General features: G+C 36.4%; 1 protein-coding gene across 1 annotated transcript in view; it reads right to left on the reverse strand.

The window, feature by feature from the left end:
• ADAM9 (ADAM metallopeptidase domain 9) overlaps positions 1 to 21,535 on the reverse strand; it is a 92,687-nt gene that overhangs the window by 42,580 nt on the left and 28,572 nt on the right. Inside the window, exons 5-12 of the mRNA XM_005897532.2 lie at positions 20,110 to 20,186; positions 18,929 to 19,124; positions 17,370 to 17,435; positions 16,342 to 16,413; positions 13,311 to 13,480; positions 10,451 to 10,532; positions 9,813 to 9,946; positions 1,522 to 1,693 (exon numbers count right to left, since the gene is read on the reverse strand). Coding sequence (XP_005897594.2) covers positions 1,522 to 1,693; positions 9,813 to 9,946; positions 10,451 to 10,532; positions 13,311 to 13,480; positions 16,342 to 16,413; positions 17,370 to 17,435; positions 18,929 to 19,124; positions 20,110 to 20,186 — 969 coding nt within the window. The remainder of the gene's footprint in view (positions 1 to 1,521; positions 1,694 to 9,812; positions 9,947 to 10,450; positions 10,533 to 13,310; positions 13,481 to 16,341; positions 16,414 to 17,369; positions 17,436 to 18,928; positions 19,125 to 20,109; positions 20,187 to 21,535) is intronic.

The raw sequence follows: 21,535 nt of genomic DNA on the forward strand, positions 1-21,535 counted from the left end.
AAAAGTATGAAGGGAATTTTGCTTGTGCTTACTATTTGAAATTTCAATACCAAGAAAAATAACTGTGATATTTGAAGGGGAAGAGGTACTTTTTTCTAGAGTAATTTGTAGTACAAAAGTTCAAAAAGCAAATACAGACTATTTCAGTTAGTTTGATAGTGAAGTAAACAGGAGAAATCAAAACATATAAAATAATTAAGGAGAATGCCTAGAAAGAAGAGCTTAGTCATCCTAACAGTGTAACATTAATTTAGAGATTAAACATAACCTAGTCAGCCTTTATTTTCCTCACTTGAAAATGAGGGTATAAAGAAATAATGAATCTCCAAGGGTTACTGAGAGGATGGTACCATGTAAAACATTAAGGAGAGGTTGCTAACGTGCAGGAATAGTGCAGTGACGGCCCATTACAATTTCATCATAAAATACATACTGCCTGGGAATTCCTTGGCAGTTTAGTGGTTAGAACCCTGTGCTTTTACTACCAAGGGCCCAGGTTTGATCCCTGGTCAGGGAACTAAGATCCTGCATGCCATGCAGCATGGCCCCAAAATAAAACCGAACACACAAAGAAAAACATACTGCCTTTCTAGAATGCGAAGTCTTCTGGCAAAAGCCAGGCACTGTGTGATCAGGCAAGGAAAAAGAAATTCCACTTGTGGAAAAAATTGAGAATATAGTAAAGCTTACACACAACTGAACCAATTCCTTTAAAATTTAAATTTAACTTTTTTTTAAATTTTTAAATGTAATTAAAAATTGTTTTCCTCCTAAGCCTTGTCTAGGCGGTGTTGAATAGGCCATTTTGACAGGAAAATGGTTGAGATGCAGAACACTAATAATAAAGACGGGTCCAGACTTATGGCTCTAGGTGTGGTTAACAGGTATGAGAAAGCCAGACAGCAGCAGGTGAACTGAAGGTTAACAGAGGGAGAATGCTAACTTGAGTAGCAAGAACTCTGTTAACCAAGAATTCTGCAGAATGGGCCAGCTTCAATTTACTATTGAAATGAGGTCAACTAAACAAATGTTTCTGCAATAAATGTTTCTGACAGTGACAGAATAGTGAACATTACAAGTAAAGAGCCAAGTGAAAAACTGAGTCGTTCTTTAAAATAAATAAATGACTCAATAACCATAACAGAAATGGTAGAAGGTAGCAAAAATAGAAAAATAAACACGGCACTTTCCTGGACACCAGAACAGATGACACCATTGGTTATGTTCTAGGAAAGAAGGGATAATCAACCCCCCAGGAACATAGTCCCACAAGCAAAATACCAATCTTCATTTTGCCACTAAATTTTACTTTACCTCCTATGCTCAGTTCAGTTCAGTGCAGTCGCTCAGTCGTGTCCGACTCTTTGCGACTCTATGAATCGCAGCATGCCAGGCCTCCCTGTTCCATCACCAACTCCTGGAGTTTATCCAAACTATGCTAGAGTCATGCAAAGTGAGCTATTTTATTTTTTGCAAATCCCAAGGTAACTTTGCAAAGCAAACATCACATGTTACACTGACCTTTGGCGACCCACAGTCACATTCTTCCCCGGGATCCACCAACTTATTACCACAGGAAGGAGCACTGTAGGCTTCATCACCCTTTGGAATATTGAGAAGGCAGTTTCCACCTTTATTTAAAGTTAACTTCTCAAAGTCATCTGCACTGCAAGAGCTGAAGTTTTTGGAACCTCTGTAATAAACACAAAGAAAAAGATCTTAAGTCATAGCAATTAAACATTTTGAAAATCTTAAGTCATGTCTTCAACCAACAGGAAGTGAATATTTAAAATGGCAGAGGGGGGCTTCCCTGGTGGCTCTGTGGTAAAGAATCTGCCTGCCGATGCACGGGACACAGGTTCGATCCCTGATCTGAGAAGATTCCACATACTGTGGAGCAACTAAGCCCGTGCACCACAACCATTGAGCTTGTGCTCTAGTACCAGGAGGCCGAAACTGCCGAGCCCATGTGCCACAACTAATGAAGCCCACAGGCCTTAAAGCTCGTGCTCCACAACAGGAGAAGCGTGTGCACTGGAACTAGAGAGTAGGCCCTGCTCACTACAACCAGAGAAAAGCCCCCACAACAACAAAGACCCAGCACAGCCAAAAATAAACAAATAAATAAAAATTATAAAAAAGAAAGAAACTGACTACTTGCAAAAAAAGAAGTAAATAAAATGGCAGATGGAATTCCCTGAAAGTCCAGTGTTTAGGACTTAACCCTTTCACTTAACACTTTCACTGTTGAGTGCTCAGTTTCAATCCCTGGTGCAGGAACTAAGATCCTGCCAGCTATGTAGTGTGACCAAAAATAAATAAATAAAATGGCAGAAGATACAGAAAATACAAAATCATAAATCTCATCACCTAGAAGAGAAGCAGCAAGCACTGGTGCAGAATTTCAGCCACAGTTTGAGGTTTATTTGCCTCCAATGGTAATTTCTAAGAATTTAGAAATGGGGGCTTCTAGAAATGGTCCAATTTGAACTATAGATTTATTTTGTTGTTGTTTAGTTACTAAGTTGTGTCTTACTCTTTTGCAAGCCCATGGACTCTAGCCCACCAGAATCCTCTGTCCATGGACTTTCCAGGCAAGAACACTGGAGTGGCTTGTCATATCCTCCTCCAGGATATCTTCCCGACCCAGGGACTGAACCTGCATCTCCTGCATTGTTTGCAGGCGGATTCTTTCCACTGAGCCACCAGGGAAGCCCCATGTGATATTCATATAAATACAATTTTGATGTGTTTCTACGTGTTGCTGGAGTTCTTTTAGTTATTGTTTTACTCAATAACAGTATTTTTAGATAGTCCCATTGGCTATTTTCACTTTGAAGACTAGTGGGAAACACTCATCTATAACAAGAACCTTTGAGAAATTCAAGTCATATTAAAAGTTTATCAGAGGCATCTGGTGCCCTGAAAGAATCTCCTTTTCACTGGTTTGAGCAACGGTGCCAGCCGTGGGGAAGAGAACTGTGTTACATGGTAACAACTGAGAAGACATTCCTATCAATTCCATGTCTTCTGTAGATCCAGGGAATCAAAGAAACAGATCCTTTCTTGGGAGACCTTGTCCTCTTGGCAAACTCTTCCCTTGCTAACCAGACCAGAGCCTCCCAGGAAGTATTCAGTCCTGCCTCTTGGCTCTTAGGACTGGAAAGCAGTCACACAGTAAGTAAAGACCTAGCACAAGATTTCCCACAATAATGAAAACACTTGTTTTCCATATTCTTCTTTTTCTTGCTACTCTCTGCTTAAGAACATTGTGAGGAGAAAGAGCCCTTTTGAACAATGTCTATTCCTTCAACAAATATTTGTGGAACATCTATTATGTACAAGACACTCTTCTTTGTGCAAGGGAGAAAACAGTAAACAAAGCAGACCAAAAATAAAATCCCCACCCCTGTGAAGGTGACATTCTACTGAGTGAGACAGACTATAAACACAATGGATAAATAAATTCAATAATACATTAGAAGATATGTGCCGCTGGGGGAAAAGGTGAGGAGGTAAAGGGGGTGACCTTTGTTGGGGGCAGAGTGACCAGAGTAGAGTTTTTCAAAGAGCTGTCAGAACAAGTGCTTCAAACACTGGGACAACTGAATGAAAACTGGCTTTTGGGGTGAAGAACATTAGAGGGAGAAGAAATAGCAAGTGCAAAAGCCCTAAGGAAGAAGTCTGCCTGCTATGCTAAAGGATCAAATAAGGAAGCCAGTAGGGTTGGAGTGGAGTAAGGCAGTGAGGGTACAATCAGAAAGGTGGGAAGAGGCCATTGCATGAATCTGACTTTTTACGATAAGTGAAATAAGGCAGGGGAGTGACACAATGAAAAGCATGAAGCAGGAACCACGTGATCTGATTTATGTCTTAATAAGATCACCAGATTGGCTATGCTAGGCAGGAAAATCGCACAGGAGGCAGCAACTAGAAAGAAGGCATTATTACTAATTGACACAGAGAAGATGGGGGCGGAACAGGTTTTAGAAGCAACAAGAGTCTGAGTCCAACGGATGTCAAGTGGAAATGTCAAACTAGAGCATAAGATAATTATCTGATAAACAAGCAAGTCGTTTTTTAATTTCTTATTTCCTATTATTGTTCTTTATATGGTTAATACAAGTGCCTGCAACATAGTGCGTGCAACAATGTATATTCTTACATTCTTCAATAATCTAAGAATATATTAATTAGCTAATAGTCACAGGAATTGTGCATACATGTGTGTATTTCCTATACTTGAGTCCCTAATTTTAATCTACAGAGTGCACCACTCCTAAACAGATTATACTTGAAATAAACTTGTTATTCAGTCCTTGGGACACATTTTCTCATAGAAACAATGTTTTATTTGTGTGATTCTAAAGCAATCTACAAAAAAAATCTGTTTCACACACAAGGAAGTTGACTACAGTACTGAGAAGGATCACAAAATTTTCACCACTTCTTATGAAGCTTAGTAAACCAAGATAACAACAAACATCTCCATGTTGGCCTTCACAAACACTTTGGATAATAAAACAAACATATTCTTTTCCCTAGTCATCCTTGGCCGTCACCAATGTAACAAGAAGGATGAGCTTCCTCTTTTCTTGGCTTTAATACCAATTAAAGCATTCCTACTCTCTATCTATCACCTCTGGGTACTAAGATATTAATCTACAGCATCTCTACATTTCTGCCATCACATTGAAGTGAGTTTTATAAAACTGATGCAAAAGAAGGTAAAAGGAATGGAAGTGGTCTATCAGGATATGACCCACAAAAATCAACTGTCATTTAGACTAATGACTAATGACTAATCTGGAAATAACCAGAACACAATTCCACCACTACCATCCTAATCCCCATAGCCTAGGAATAGGAAGTCCTAAGAAAGAATTCTAAGTGATGGCACTTTTTTTTTTTTTTTTTTCAGAGCAATCTGGAGACTTCCCTGTCAGTCCAGTGGTTAAGACTTTGCATTTCCAATGCAGGGGACATTGGTTTGATCCCTAGTCAGGGAACTAAGATCTCACATGTCACACAATGTGGACAGCAAAAAACAAAATTTTTTTAATTAAAAAAAAAAAGAGCACTCTGATTATGGAGGCTTTCTGATAATACTGAAGGGCAGAGTTAAGAAAGACTTGTCTCTAGAAAACACACCTCCCAGGAAGACCACCACTCATACGGCCAGGCATCTAAGAGCAGTGTGTAAGGAGAATACTACCAAGTCCCTCAAATATCTTAAATAATAAAAATTACATTACAAAGTTAGATTATCTACCTTTTAAACAGAGGTGGCTTCAACTGATTATCTGGGAAAACTCTAGCATCAAAAATAAAGGCCTATGTTAAGACAACTGTACTCCAACATAAAATAAAAATAAATTTTAAAAAATTTTATAAGGCCCAACTTCTAACAGTCAACTGCTGCTGCTGCTGCTGCTGCCTCGCTTCAGTCGTGTCCGACTCTGTGCAACCCCATAGATGGCAGCCCACTAGGCTGCTCTCTCCCTGGGATTCTCCAGGCAAGAACACTGGAGTGGGTTGCCATTTCCTTCTCCAATGCATGAAAGTGAAAAGTGCAAGTGAAGTCGCTCAGTCGTGTCCGACTCTTAGCGACCCCATGGACTGCAGCCCACCAGGCTCCTCCGTCCATGGGATTTTCCAGGCAAGAGTACTGGAGTGGGGTGCCATTGCCTTCTCCAACAGTCAACTAATGTTCATTAAATAGCATAGGAAGTAGAAGGTGGGAAATTTGTCCTCAAAAAGGAGATTTAATACACTAAGGATAACATAATCTTACTTCTCAAATTATTCTTACAAAAACCTGTTCAAATACAATGTCCAATGCATTATCAAAACATAACACGAAGACACAAGATATTATGAGAACAACTATAAAAAAAATGAAAAGACACCATGAGAAAAAAAACAGATAAACTCAATAAAGTCTCCAGATACTAGAATTATCAAACAATAACTACCCAAAAAGAAAATCTCTACATGCTTTGGTCAGAGACAAAAATGAGAAGCTTGAAAATTTGGGCAGGGAACTAAAATCCACAGTCATAACACAGCAAATTTGATGTGTTTTTCTAAAATATATTCTTTAAACATTTAAAATACTCTGAGTTCATCTTACAATTTGTATTAATTTAATTGGCATTTTTCATTCTAAGTGGTATGCTGTAAGGGTATCATAATCAATGGCATCTATATTTACATAATATAGTACATTAGTAATCATATTAAATATAAGCAGATTAAATGATTCAATTAAGAGACAGATATTTCCAAGCTGGTTTATAAAACAAAACCTAAATGTAGGTTGTTTAGAAGCATATATCTAAAACATAAGAATAAAGAAAAGTTCCAAGTAAAGGAATAGAAAATATATACTACCTCAACCAAAAAAGAAAATCTGTGGAAAGTATATTAGTATCAGGCAAAATTGACAGTCCTATCTAATGCAATAAAAAAGGAAATGAAATACATACATATTAGGAAAGAAACAAAACTGCCTTTGTTTGTGGATCTCTTTCTGTGGTTGGATTGCCACAGCTCATGCCCAGACCCATGCCAAGTGTCATACCAGCCCCTCTTGCCCAAATACTACTCCCCTCTGGGCAGAGGGTACTGGTACTGAGAGCGGGGGGTAGCACACATGTAAAGGGAACAGAGCGGGCTAAGACCCAACCCTCAGGGCTTGTACTCTGGCAACTTGGGACCAAACCTCACCTCCAATAAGGCAATATTGGCCACTGAGCAGAGAGGAAGTGCCATCAAATAAATACCCAGCTCTAGCTCCAGAACCCCATCTTCTGTCCCAATCCCCTACTGAGGTGATAGCTGTCAGCGTACCCTGAGGAAAGACAAGATTTGTAATCATGACAAATCCAGCTCTTCCACAAAAATACAAATGACCTAATTTTTTTAACTGGGTCACACATCACATTAACAAATTGAAGAATAAAAACCATATGATCATTTCCATAGATGCAGGAAAAGCTTTTGATAAAATTCAATATCCATTTATGACAAAAACTCTTCAGAAAGTGGGCAAAGAGGGAATATACTTCAACATAATAAAGGCCATATTATGATAAATTCACAGCTAGCATCCCAATAGTGAAAACTTGAAAGCATTTTCTGTAAGCTCAGGAACAAAACAAGGATGCCCACTCTCACCACTTTCATTCAACATAGTTTTGGAAATCCTAGCCATAGCAATCAGAGAAGAAAAAGAAGTAAAAGGAATTCAAATTGAAAGAGAAGTAAAACTGTCACTCTTTGCAGATGACATGATTCTATAAACAGAAAATCCTAAAGACACTACCAGAAAATTACAAAAGCTCATCAATGAATTTGGTAAAGTTGCTAGATACAAAATTAATGCACATAAATCTGTTGCATTTCTATACACTAACAACAAAATATCAGAAAGTGAATTAACTGAACAATCTCACTTACCATCTCATCAAAAAGAATAAAATATCTAGGAATAAGTCTACCTAAAAAGGCAAAAGACCTGTACCCTGAAAATAAGACACTGATGAAAGAAATTGAAGATGACAAAAACAAATGGAAAGATATACCACATTCTTGGATTGGAAGAATCAGTATTGTTAAAAATGACCATATTCCCCAAAGCAATCTACAGATTCAATGCAATTCCTATCAAATGATCAATGGCATTTTTCATAGAACTGGAACAAAAAAAACTTTTAACTTGTATGAAAACACAAAGACCCCAAATAGCCAAAACAATCTTGAGAAAGAAGGATAGAGCTGGAGGAATCACACAGCCTGGCTTCAGACTATGCTACAAGGCTACAGTCATCAAAACAGTATGGTACTGACAAAAAAACAGACGTATAGATCAGTGGAAGAGGACAGAAAGTCACAAAAATAAGCCCACACAGTTATGGTCAATTAATATATGGTAAAGGAGCCAAGAATATACAATGGATAAAAGACAGTCTAATCAATAAATGGTGCTGGGAAAACTGGACAGCTATATGTAATAAAAGAATGAAATTAGAACATTCTCTAACACCAAAAATAAAGTCAAAATGGATTAAAAACCTAAATGTAAAACCAGATACTATTAAACCAGATACTCTTAGTGGCAAACAGAACAGAACACTTGTTGACATAAATTGCAGCAATGTTTTTTGGATTCCTCTTCTAGGGTTATAGAATAAAAACAAAAAATAAACAAAAGTAGGACTTAATAATCTTTAAAGTTTCTGCACAGCAAAGGAAACCATAAACAAAACAAAAAGACAACCTACAGACTGGAAGAAAATATTTGCAAATGATGCAACCAACAAGGGATTACTTTCCAGAACATACAAAGAGCCCATACAGCTTAACATTAAAAAAAAAACAAAAAAAAACTGCCTGATCAAAAAATGAGCAGAGGACTTAAAATAGATATTTCTCCAAAGAAGACACACAGATCACCAACAGGCACATGGAAAGATGCTATATTGCTAAATATTAGAGAGATACAAATCAAAACTACAATGAGTCATACCAGTCAGAATGGCAATCATTAAAAAGTCTACAAATAATAAACACCGGAGAGGGTGTGAACAAAAAGAAACTCTCTTATACTGTTGGTGGGAATGTAAACTGGTGCAACCATTATGAAAAACAATGTGAGGATTCCTTAAAAACCTAAAAATAAAGCTCTCATATGATCCTGCAATCAATCCCACTCCTGGATGTATATCTGAAGAAAACTCTTAATTCAAAAAGATACATGCATTCCAATTTTCACAGCAACACTATTTACAACAGCCAAGACATGGAAGCAATCTAAATACTCACCAACAGATAAATGGATAAAGATGTGCCGCGTGTGTGTATGTATTTATGTGGTATGTATATAATGGAATACCATGAGCCCATAAGAAAAAATGAAATAATGCCATTTGCTGCAACATAGATGGACCTAGAGATGATCATATTCAGTGATGTAAGTTAGACAGAGAAAGACAAATATCATATATCACATTTATGTGAAATCTAAAAAAATGATACAAATGAACTTATTTATAAAACAGAAACAGATTCACAGACAGAAAGCAAATTTATAGTTACCAAAGGGGAAAGGCAGGGGGGAGGAATAAATTAGGAATTTGGAATTAACATACACACACTATTATATATAACACAGGTAAACAACAAAGACCTAGTGTATAGCACAGGGAGCTATATTCAGTACCTTGCAATAATTCATAACGGAAAAGAACCAGAAAAAGAATGTGTGTGTGTGTGTGCATAGAGCTTCCTAGGTGGTTCAGTGGTAAAGAATTCACCTACCAATGCAGGTAAACACAGGAAATGTGGGTTAGATCCCTAACTCAGCATGATCCCTGAGAAGGAAATGGTAACTCACTCCAGTATTCTTGCCTGGAAAATCTCATGGACAGAGGAGCCTAGTGGGCTAAGTCCAGGGGGTCACAGAGTTGGCCACTACTGAGGGACTGAGCACACACACACATATACGCATGTATCTACAAGTGAATCACTCTGCTGTTCTCTTGAAGTTAACACATTATATTAACTATACTTCAAATTAAATTAATTTAAATGAGATGAATTAATCAATAATTAGAGTAGGGTTCTTATATCATTCAGATGAAAGAAAATTTATACTGATGTTTTACAGAACATGGCAAATGATTTCCTCCCAGAAATTTGAGTACTGATGAGCAATACATTCATTGTTTATTTTTAGCATTAAACAAATGTTCAATAAATGGTTTTAAAAAAGAAAAAGGAAGAAGAATAAAAAGAATTCAGTTACTCACGATGCTCCTGAATTCATGATGCAGCTCTTTACAGGACAGTGACAACCTCTCCCATCATCATGACTCATTCCAAGGTTATGACCCAACTCATGAGCAACAATGGATGCAAATTTCTCCACTGGGATCTGCCCAAACTGTCCAAACACAGGAAGGTATTAATTAAGTTTCTGAACAAAAAGGATTATTTTTTTGTTTCTAAAATTACTTTTTCACAAAAGGAGATTCACCACTACCATGTTGACAGCTGACATGATAAAGCAAGCAACCAACATCAGACTGTAAACACTGCAGTCTAGTAAGAAACTGGTGTGACTTAACATACTGATGATGGAGGTCGACCATTTAAGCAACAGATCAGGAGCGCCAATAGATTATTCATGGTGGTTGATGGGAAAACAAGCTCATGGTTCTAACTTAATTTCCTCAGATGGAGTCTCTGTTCCTTAATTCATGAAAAGTGAGGCATTAATGATCATATAATAAGTATTAGAAAACTTAATCCAGTCTCTAGGGCAAGAACAGATCTTCTATGGCCCTTGTAACACTCAAAATATTGTTGTAAGGACTAGAAGAGGAAATAAACGATTACTGGACATTTCATAATGCAAACATGCAAAGGTGTCAAGAAGAAAACATACCACGTTAATCCCACCCGCATGGCTTCTTGAACAGACTGTCCCCACAAACGCCATTCCCGCAGTCCCACCAAACCCTCTTTTCCTAAATGAAGAGAACAGGGAAAAGTTATAAAATGTACTTGAGGAGAAAAAAGGTACACATTGCTCCTATTTCTTTGGGTAATCTTAAACTAATTGGTAAACCTATAAAAACTGGGAGAAAAATGACAAAGATAAATAGCACTTTAAAAATCAGAGTTCAATTAAAGCCTTATCTTTTTTTTTATCTTCAGAGAGTGAAAGTTGACATTACAAGTTCATTTTTCAGACAAATGAAGATATACATTAGATATATCAAACCAACTTGTTTTCTACCTTTTAGATGAAAAACCTTCCTAAAATGCATTATATTTATTTATTCAAAAATTCTAGTGGAAAGAGACAGATAACAAACTCAATGGCATATTCATACAGGAGGCTGCGAGCAGGGAGCACAGAGAACAGAAGAGTCAGAATGGTCTCCAGGTTGCTCCTTGAACATCGGGAACACACCTGTATCTCAGGACCTGGTCCCTGTGCCTTCCCCAATATACACCCATAACACTCCCTCACCTCCTTCAGGTCTTTACACAAAGGTCATCTCTTCACTGAGGCCTTCCTCACCATGCTATTTAAAATTTCAACCTCACTCCTCCAATATTTCTGCCTCTACCCTCTCAGCTTTATTTTTCCTCTTTACCATTTATTGTTATTTAGCACACTACAAGCTGTTAGGGTAAAACCCAAACAAAATTTCTGGCTGACCCAATATATATACTTATTTATCTTACAAGATAAATCTCCTTCAACACAGTATGAATTCCATGAGAGCAAGAACTGTCTCTTTTGTTCACTGCCATAACCAAGGGCCTAGGCTATACACATAACAAACATCTTTTAAATGAATGAATAAACCATTCTCTGGGACACCTGACCAGCCAGGACAAGAGGCTGATACTGACATAAGGGGATTGCTATGGAAACATTTTAGCCAGATCACCCCGTAATGAGCCGCATTTATGTCCTCAATGCTTCAAAAAAGGCTTTTTAGTATCCCATTCTCAACCAATCAGGGATTATCAGATATCTGAGAAACACCTCTAACATGGCAGTCAAAGACCAAACAGAGAGAGACAGCTTGGTAGGTGTGGCTGGGCAAAGCACAGGGAGTGCTTGTTGTCCGTTCCTTTTGGTCTTTTGTGAACAAGAAGGCATACTCACTGTCGGGCTTTGAGGGCACTTCTGGGTACAATTTTACTAAAAATTTATCGAAATGTCAGGATCAAGCTTTTGTGGTTATGGGGTCATAAAAATCCATGTAGGCATTCTCAGTGCCTTACTCTAAATTAACTCATATGACAAAAAAAATAAAATAAAATCAAGGGAAATTTCACCTCAGAAAAAATTATTTTAGGTACCATTCAACATTGAAGGAGGGAAAAATTATTACATAAAATATTTTTTGGCAAAAAGTCAGCCTATCAACCAGAAAATTTCTAAGAAGAATAAAATTTTTTTTATATTTTAAGTGAGGGTTTTGCTATAAGCTTTTGGAATATATCTGTATTAACTAATCATATAAGCTTAAGTTTTATTATAGTACCATGAAAATGCTATGTAGAAAAAAGAAAAATGTTTAAAATATATCAGAAGGATGGCAAAGAGACTTTAAAAACACTATTATATCCATGAAATAAGAATTTGACTAAATAAAAATTTTAAGGGAAACAAAAACAGCTATTAAGCATTAAAAATAAGATAGCTGAAATGAGAAACACAACAAAAACCTTAGAAGGTAAATTTAAGGAAATATCCCAGAAAACAGAACAAAAAGACAATGAGAAGAAAGGAAACAAAAGATAAAAAATTAGAGGACAACCACAAGAAATTCAACAGCTGAGTAAAAGGAATCCTTGAAGGAATGAAGAATAAAAATAAAGAGGATGAAATCACCTACAAAATAATTTGAGAAAAATTCCTAGAACTACATTTTCAAGACTGAAATTACCCACTAAGAACACAGCACAATGAGTGATAGAAGACCTACACCAAAGCATATCATCAAGAAAATTTAGAGGTCTGGGAACCTCTAGAGCAGATCCTACAAGTTCCCAGAAAGGAAGAAAAAAAAAAGGCATATACTAAAAAACAGGAAACAGAATGCATTAAAGTTTCTCAGTGAAGTTGTACTGAGATAGAATTTACGTACAAAAAAATTCACCCATTCTAAAGTGATTTTTTAAAAAAAAGAATGAATTAAGGCTTCTCAACAGTAATTTGGAAGTCAAAAGACCAATGGCCATGCCTTCAAAATTCTGAAGGAAAAAGATTTCATGCCAAAAATGTTAGACCTGACAAAATAACCTAAAATGTACAAAACAAATGAAAAAGCACAGCCCTGAAACAATTAATTACTTAAGCACTAGGATAATCAGAGGTCAAATTGAGATAATTTTTTTAAATTAAAGTATATTTTGTTTCTGGTATACCAGAGATAATTTTTAAATTCTGTTTTGACATTGTAAAGCACGTTTTCTGACATGAACGAGGTCAGAACTTTTTTCTTTCAATATATCCTTTCACAAGAAGAAACTAGAAAACATGCCATACTAAAATAAGGAAGTATACCTGGGAAAGAGGAAGAGGACGTGGGATAAAGGTCACAAGAGATCCAACAGACAGGTCTTATTAGAACACTGCACTCATTCTACAAATCAAACTTTTTCCTCATTTAAATGAATGCTCAAAAACTTTAAGAGAATATGATTGCAAAAAAAAGAAAAAAGCAAAAATTATTATTCTGACCATATCATAAAGAGTACCTTTTAAAAAAATCACTTACAGAATTAGCTGTGCACTGTCATGTCTCCGACGTGTTATAAGAAACTTTTCCCGCCACTGTACAAAGTTCGACAACACGTCGCCAGCACCTCCAGCCATACTGATCAGATTTTCATTTGTCCAAATCTCAAGCCCAACTAGCACAATTCGAATATTTAACATAATGTACATCTAGGAAGAAAAACATAAAAATATACAAAATTTATTAAAGAATATGAGAACAATTCCTGGGTATATATCTGAGAAAAACAAAACACTAATTTGAAAAGATAAATTTAACCCAATGTTCACAGCAACATTATTTACAATAGCCAGGATTTGGAAGCAACTTAAGTGTCTGTCAACAGATGACTGGGTTCACACAAACACACACAAATGGACTATTACTCAAGCATAAAAATGAAATTTTGCCATTTACAACAGCATGGATGGACTTGGAGGGTATTATGCTTAGTGCAATAAGTCAGACAGAGAAAGACAAATACAGTATGGTGTCACTTATAGGAGGGCTTCCCTGGTGGCTCAGTGATAAAGAATCTCCCTGCCACTGTAGGAGACATGGGCCAGGAAGATCCCCTGAAGAAGGATATGGCAACCCACTCCAGTATTCTTGCCTGGGAAATCCCATGGACAGGGAAGCCTAGCAGGCTACAGTCCATGGGGTTGCAAAGAGGTGGATACGACTTAGTGACTAAATAACATCAACACTTCTTGGTGGAATCTAAAAAAAATACAACAAACTAGTGAATGTAACAAAAGAGAAACAGATTCATAGATATAGAGAAGAAACTAGTGCTTACCAGTGGGGAGAAGGAAGGGAAGGTATACAGGATTAAGAAATACAAACTATCAGCTACAAGGATATACAAACATATACTGTACAACACAGGGAATAATAGCCAATATTTTATTGGGTTGGCCAAAAAGCTCTGTCAGGTGTTTCATAAACAGGTATGAAAAAAACTAGTTGAACCTTTTGGCCAACTCAATATAATAACTATAAATGGAGTTTAACCTTTAAAAATTGTGAATCACTACATTGTACCCCTGTAATATATATAATACTGTACATCAACTACACTTCAATAAAAGTAATATAATAAAGAATATGAGAATATCTTTGAACTTATAATTAAGTAACATCCCACTTAAAAATAGGATTCCTCTTTATCAAAAATGTTTCCTTCAATATAATGGAACTCTAACTTTTCAAGGGTCTGAGTTTCCTCATTCACAAAACAAAAGTAACAAAGGTTTGAAATCCTTTTTATCTTCCATTCCAAAAGCTGACAAACTCTGGATATTTAAAGTTTTTGGTATTTTGGATCCAAACCTTTCCCTAAACTAATGAAAGCTTATTTACTGTTCACCTTTAGTTCACTTAATATAAATATTCATACATTTCACTACAGAAATATCAATGAGTTAGATTACAAGGTGCTCCCCCAGGACCCTTTTGAAGGTGTAAAGTAATACCAATACATAGTGAACTACATGTTATACATATACTGTATAGTGAACAAGTATAATGGCATGCACCCCAAAGGTTTCAGATAAAGGTTTATAGAACTCATCTCTATTTCACAGAGATACTGTGAGGAATAAATGAGTTAATAAATATAAGTCACTTGACTCAGTTTTTAGTACATTGTAAACATTCAGTAGGACATTATCACTATCATCATCATCATCATCATTATTATGTTTGGTATTCATATTCATATTAGAGATTAAATTTTTCCAAAGACAAATGTGATACTGTATGACATTTGTCTTTCTGTGTCTGACTTCACTCAGTATGATACACGCTCTTACATGTGGACTCTTAAAAAAAGAGGGTACAAATCAACTTATGTACAAAACAGGAGTAAGGTGGAGGAAATCAAACTTATGGTTACCAAGGGATAAGGGGGGAAGGGATAAATTAGGAAATTGGGACTGACATATACACGGTATATAAAACTAACAAGGACCTATTGTATAGTATAGGAAACTCTATTCTCTGTAAAGGCCTATATGTGAAAACAATCTGAAAAAAAAAGAGTGGATATATGTATATGTATAACCGATTTACTTTGCTGTATACCTGAAACTAACACATTATAAATCAACTATATTCCAATAAAAACTTAAAAAAGGAACATTAATTCTTCAATATCTCCCACTAGATGAATAAACTCTAAAATCTCAAATCAAATCCCTCCCTCTTCTCTATCTCTCTCTCACACACACACAGAGTCATATATAGTTTCAGAGCAGGAGACAGCCTTATTTAAAATAAGTCTCTCAGCAAAAATTCAAAGATCTCTGCATAAGTGCCAGAGAACCTCAGTCTACCTATTGTGAAATAAAAGTCATATTTTATGGCAAGACAAGAAAAATTTACACAGAAAAATTTTTCTCTGCCCTTTGGCCTCCTCTCTCACCCCACTGTGCATTTGTATATTGCATAAGGCATCAACCAAACCTCTCCATTGGCAGAAATACCTGCTCAATCATAAACAGCAGCATTCTCCTAACATCAAAAAGGCAACTCCTTAAAGATAACATTCCTTCTTGACCTTGCTAGGGCCATGATGATGCTTAGGTCTGGATTGTGTAAACTGTCAATAATACCTCATTGAATGCACATTCCTCTGTCTCAAAAAAACTTATATAACTGTGCTTTGACTTCTAATGGGAAAAACAGTTCTCAGAGCTTTCTGAGATGCTCTTCCTGGGTTATAATCCTCAAATTTGGCTCAAATAAACTTCTCATTTCTTTCTCAGATCAACTGATGAATTTCTCCTCAACACTAAAGATAAAGTAGATGCTAATTTGAAATCTCTTATTTGTCTCACTCTCTCTAAAATTATACTTTCCTTTTAAACATAGAAAAGTTACAAAACAAATTCGAGAGCAAACCCCAGAAAGACTGAGTTACTTATCCTCTAGAATAATCAGAGCCCCAAATTAGACAATTTTAAAATTCTATTCAGAGGCTGTGAGAGGAAAGGACAGAATAATCCCAGCTGATAGAAAGTAAACTTACACTATCCAAGTAATTTGCTAAACTTATCATCTCTTCTCGCACTGCAGTCTGGTTTTTTCCCATGTTATCATACTGAAAGGCAAAGAAGAAAACTCATGATCACCAAAGCAATATAAGAAAAAAATTTCTATAATCTCAAGATAAGAATCCAAATATTTTATTTAAACCATTTTCTACCTATATGGAGAAAGTAATGAGAAAAAATATTTCAAGTCTCCTTTTTTTATCACTTGTCCATCATATTCTACTGGAACCTTTAATACATTATCAGGGACAGAGTTCACGCTTATTCACATTCCCTTATGCTTCTTTCTACACTTGAGGATAATGAACCTATAATGAACAAATAAGAATACATTTCTATCTCCTAAAAGTATGGCTTGTTATTTTCCAGTCTATATACAATAAGGGTTTTTTTTTAAAAACCATAAAGATTCTCAAAACTGCCTCTGCGGATTACAAAAAAGGACTTGTCAGTTGTGTTAAGTTTCTGCAAACAATTTGGTTCACAGCAACAGCAAAGCTGGCGGAAGTCAGATAAAACATTTCAAATAATCTATAGGTTAAAATATATAGCAGTTATATCTAAAATTAATAATCTTGTAAATGCTGAAATAAATTACGTAACTTTTCTTAGCTGAGTAAAGCACAGTCTTAAGTATAAATAAGGAAAATGTCATGTGTTATCCTGTACAATGAAATAAATAATAAATGCTAAGCTGACTCATTCTCCTCTGTTCCCTTCTAAACTTATCATCTAAACTCTGCTCCCTCCTAAGAAGGGAGAAGTTTAACATTTGCAAATCACCCAAAAGAAACAGTGGAAAAACATCACCAGTAAAAATAAAGGTAGAGATAATGTCAGTGCTACATTCAGTTCTGGACATATTATGAATATCATGTATAAATATTACAGGGAAAAGTCATTTAATAAAAACCAATACAAATATATTTCATATTTCCTTCATGGGATCCTCACTTCTCACCTTCTTTTTATGAAAAAAGAGAAAAACTGTCACCAATCCTACCTTTTCCTTCTCTACAACAATGAACAACTCTACATAGCGGGTCTGTGGCAAGATGTCTCTTTTCCTCTGTCAAAAAACACAAACACCATAAAGGAAAGCAAAAAGTTAAAAGACTATATCTTCAGATTACATATAAGACAACTACATATAAGACTCCTATTTTTAACACACGATGATCTTATCACTTGTTTCATGTCTGCTAAGAATTTCATAAAATGATTTTTAACACATCCTACATCAATAAGGCAAAAAAACATGTGTTTTTAAAAGTGATATATGCCATCTGTAGTGCTCTGAGAAAAATCCTAAAGATAACATGAATTATTCAAGTTTCCAAAGATGAATTATTGATTCTCTAATATCAAAACTATACACACATACAAGTATATTTTAATTGGATGACCTACTACTCTGTCAAGAGTGGAAAAAAGAGTATCTGCTAATAACCCAAGAAGGAAGGACAAGGTCTGCACTTTATTTTCTTGTTCTTTTCCTTTATTTTTTTCCTTCCAGTCTTATTGAGTTACAATTTGCACTGACATACAAGGTTGCTACTTTTAAAAAATGAGTAGCTTTGTGATTTTCAAAAACTTACATAAACTGTGCATATATGCTCAGCCACTCAATTGTGTTCAACTCTTTGCAACCCCATGGATTGTAGCCCGTCAGGCTCCTCTGCCCATGTGATTCCCCAGGCAATAATACTGGAGTGGGCTGACATGCCCTCCCCCATAGGATGTTCCTGACGCAGGGATCAAATCCACGTTCTCCTGCATCTCTTGCATTGGCAGGAAAATTCTTTACCACTGCGCCACCTGGGAAGCACCCATGTAAAGTATAGAATGAGTTAAAATTTAAGTGTTTTCCAATGACTAAACTTAAAAAGAACCATCCAAGAATCAAAAGAATGAATGTCAGAACAGATGATGAAAACAATGCCATAAATTAGTATGAATTAATTAAAATACTCTAGAAGAAGCACAAGCCTCTTGTAGAGGCACAGCGACATCATCTCATTACAGAGAAAGCTGCCTTTGTCTGCAACTGAGGTTCCTCTGGTCCCAGAAACAGCTCAGGTTAAGAGACCCCTGTCAAGAGGAAGCCAAGGAATCCTAAAGAAGTCTCAAAACAGGGATACCACAAGTGCCCCAGGAAAACATCTGAGATCATTAAAGTCCTAAAATTCAATCTCTCTCTTTCCCTCTCTGTCTCTCCCTCTCTCTCACTTTAGAGCTCCAGTCTGTGTAAAGGGTATTCACATTAAAAAGTCCACTGCTCTCTCAAAGTCACGGTAATGGATTATTAGAGAGCAATGACAAAAAGAAATATAGTTACTGTTTAAGACTTAAGCTCTTGTTTCCAAAACACAGAAGTCTGACTGTACTCAACTTGGTGGCAGGAACTACATATTACTCATCTTTTTATCCCCTGGTACCCATCACAATGTCTGGCACAAAGCTGGCAAAAACACAGTAATAACAGGTATTGGTTTAATGCACAAATACATGATTGTTTTTAAACCTGAGTCAGAGCCATGAAGAAATACATTAGTCCCTTACTCGAAGGAGCTGAGTGATACTAGGATGCTCCTCTTCTTCATCCTTTGTGGTTTCTTCTTCCATTACTTTGTTGGAAACACCACATTTCAAAGGCTCGTGGTGGACATCATCCATTCGATAAAAGATGTGCTCAAAATGAGAGCTGTTCTGCAGGGGTTCAATCCCATAACTCACATTTTCTATATGCAGCAAGCCTCTAAGTGTTGTATTACACAAACACAGTTTTTTAGGATGGAAAAAAAAAATACACAGGAAAAGGAATTAAGAAACATGAATTCAAGTCCTAATTCTTAACATATGTAAGAAGGGATAACATGGTGTTGAGAAAAATAGAGGTTTTAGAGTCGGGCAGCCCTAAATTAAAAGCTCAAGACAGCTACTAACTGGCCTGAAAATTACTTAATCCCTCTGTGAGATCACTGTATAAAGAAAGGCAATTCAGAACAGTGGCTTAAAGTGTGAAGTCTGGAGGCCAGAGGACCAAAGTTTGAATCCTAAATGTTTCCTACTAGCCTTAGTAGACATTCTTCCTAGAGTTGTCCTGAAAACTATTTAATGAACACAAAAAATACTTAGGACACTGCCTGGTACACAGTAATTGTTCTACAAGTGTCACAGCTTAGATGGAGATAGTACTCATCGCCATCTCATACAGTTTGCTTGAGAATTTAAAGTAATATTTATTAGTTCAATCAATCATGTAACCAATCAACCAGTCCAGTGTGATATTGCCAGGCCCTTCATAAATTTAATATTATTATCACTTCACTTGACACATGGTATGATTTCTCTGAACCTCAGCTTGCTCACCTAAATATGGAAGCAATCAGCCCCTTTTCACAGTCATTATGAGGCTTAGATAAAAGAACAGAAGTAAAAGTTATATAAACCTAAAAGGTGACAGAAATTTAAAGTATGCTTTATTTTTAAATAGCAAAATTTATTTAGTGGTCTCAAAAAATGAATTTTTTTTTATTTAGGTAATAAAATTCATCACCTGTAATACTGTCCTAAATAAACATGCCAAGAAGGACATCTGAAACACTGTTAGAAAGACCTTCAGCAACATCAAAGTAAAATCTAAATTTAAGTACCCTAAAATGACTTGATCTGGAGACAGAGATAGGTAAAGGGAAAAGAATTAAGGGAATGAAAAAATGCTGATAAAGAAAGTTCCTTACCTGAGTCCGAAACAGTCGCTGAGTGCAATGGATGAATCGTAAGTGCCCTCCACATATCCCCGATAATGACAATGATTCTAAATGATTAAAAAAAAAGTGTCAATTTCAAAATAGTATTACCTTGCTGAAAATCATCATAGAGAGTGCAGAACCAAAAGTTATTTAAGGCCAATCAACTAAACTTTTTATTCTATTATTGGTTTAATCGTTAAGTCGTGTCTGACTATTGACACCCCATGCACTGTAGCCCGCCAGGCTCCTCTGTCCATGGGATTCTCCAGGCAAGAATACTGGAGTGAGTTGCCATTTCCTTCTCCAATTCTATTATTGGCATCCCATAATTATCACATGGCATTCTTTGGACTATCTTCAGACTGTCTACTATCACCCTATGGGTACAAAGAATTTGAATTTCTGCCAAATTTTTAAGGCAGCAGTCCAGAGGATACTAAGTACAAACAACTCTACCCCAATAACCTTTAAACCTAGAAGCGGAACAAGGCAGCATAACGTCATGTTTAACATTTTCAATCACAGGTTAAGAAGACACCATAGCAGCCAACTGAAATCCAATACAGAAGAGGACCTTGTGACAGACTAATGACACCAAGGGGGAAAACAATTCAGCACACGGCAAAAACAGTGACTTTGACTTTCTTTTTCTGCTTAAGCATATTGATTATATTATTATTGTTAGTTATACATTTAACCATCTTGATAAATTAAAGACTCTTTATTCTTCATTTTGAGCAAGAAATTGACCAGTGGAAATATAAGCATGCTGCTGCTGCTAAGTTGCTTCAGTCGTGTCCGACTCTGTGCGACCCCACAGACGGCAGCCCATCAGGCTCCCCGTCCCTGGGATTCTCCAGGCAAGAACACTGGAGTGGGTTGCCATTTCCTTCTCCATTGCATGAAAGTGAAAAGTGAAAGTGAAGTCGCTCAGTCATGTCCAACTCTTAGCGACCCCATGGACTGCAGCCTACCAGGCTCCTCCATCCATGGGATTTTCCAGGCAAGAGTACTGGAGTCGGGTGCCATTGCCCTCTCCAAATATAAGCATATCACTTATTAATATCAGATTTTTTTAGTACACAAGGAGATTTTTTTTTTCCTCTTTAAAACAATTGTAAAGCATTAAAAAAAAAACAGCCAAGGGGAGGAGGAGGAGGACTGAACTTGCCAGATATTATGACATATCATCAGCCCTTAATAATTAAAACAGTAGGGTCCTGGTGGTGCATTAACTGAGAGACCAACCAGTGGAGCAGAACACATTCTCAAAACAGACCAAAATACATGTGGAACCTTATATGATAAAAGTGGTTATCTCAAATCACCGAGGAAAAGATGCACTTTTAAAAATGGTGCTCAGCCCACGGATTAGACATTTGAGAAAGGATAAAAGTAGATCCATACTTCACAT

The sequence above is a fragment of the Bos mutus genome, chromosome 27 (genome assembly GCF_027580195.1).
Source record: "Bos mutus isolate GX-2022 chromosome 27, NWIPB_WYAK_1.1, whole genome shotgun sequence".
Taxonomy (NCBI): Eukaryota; Metazoa; Chordata; class Mammalia; order Artiodactyla; family Bovidae; genus Bos; species Bos mutus.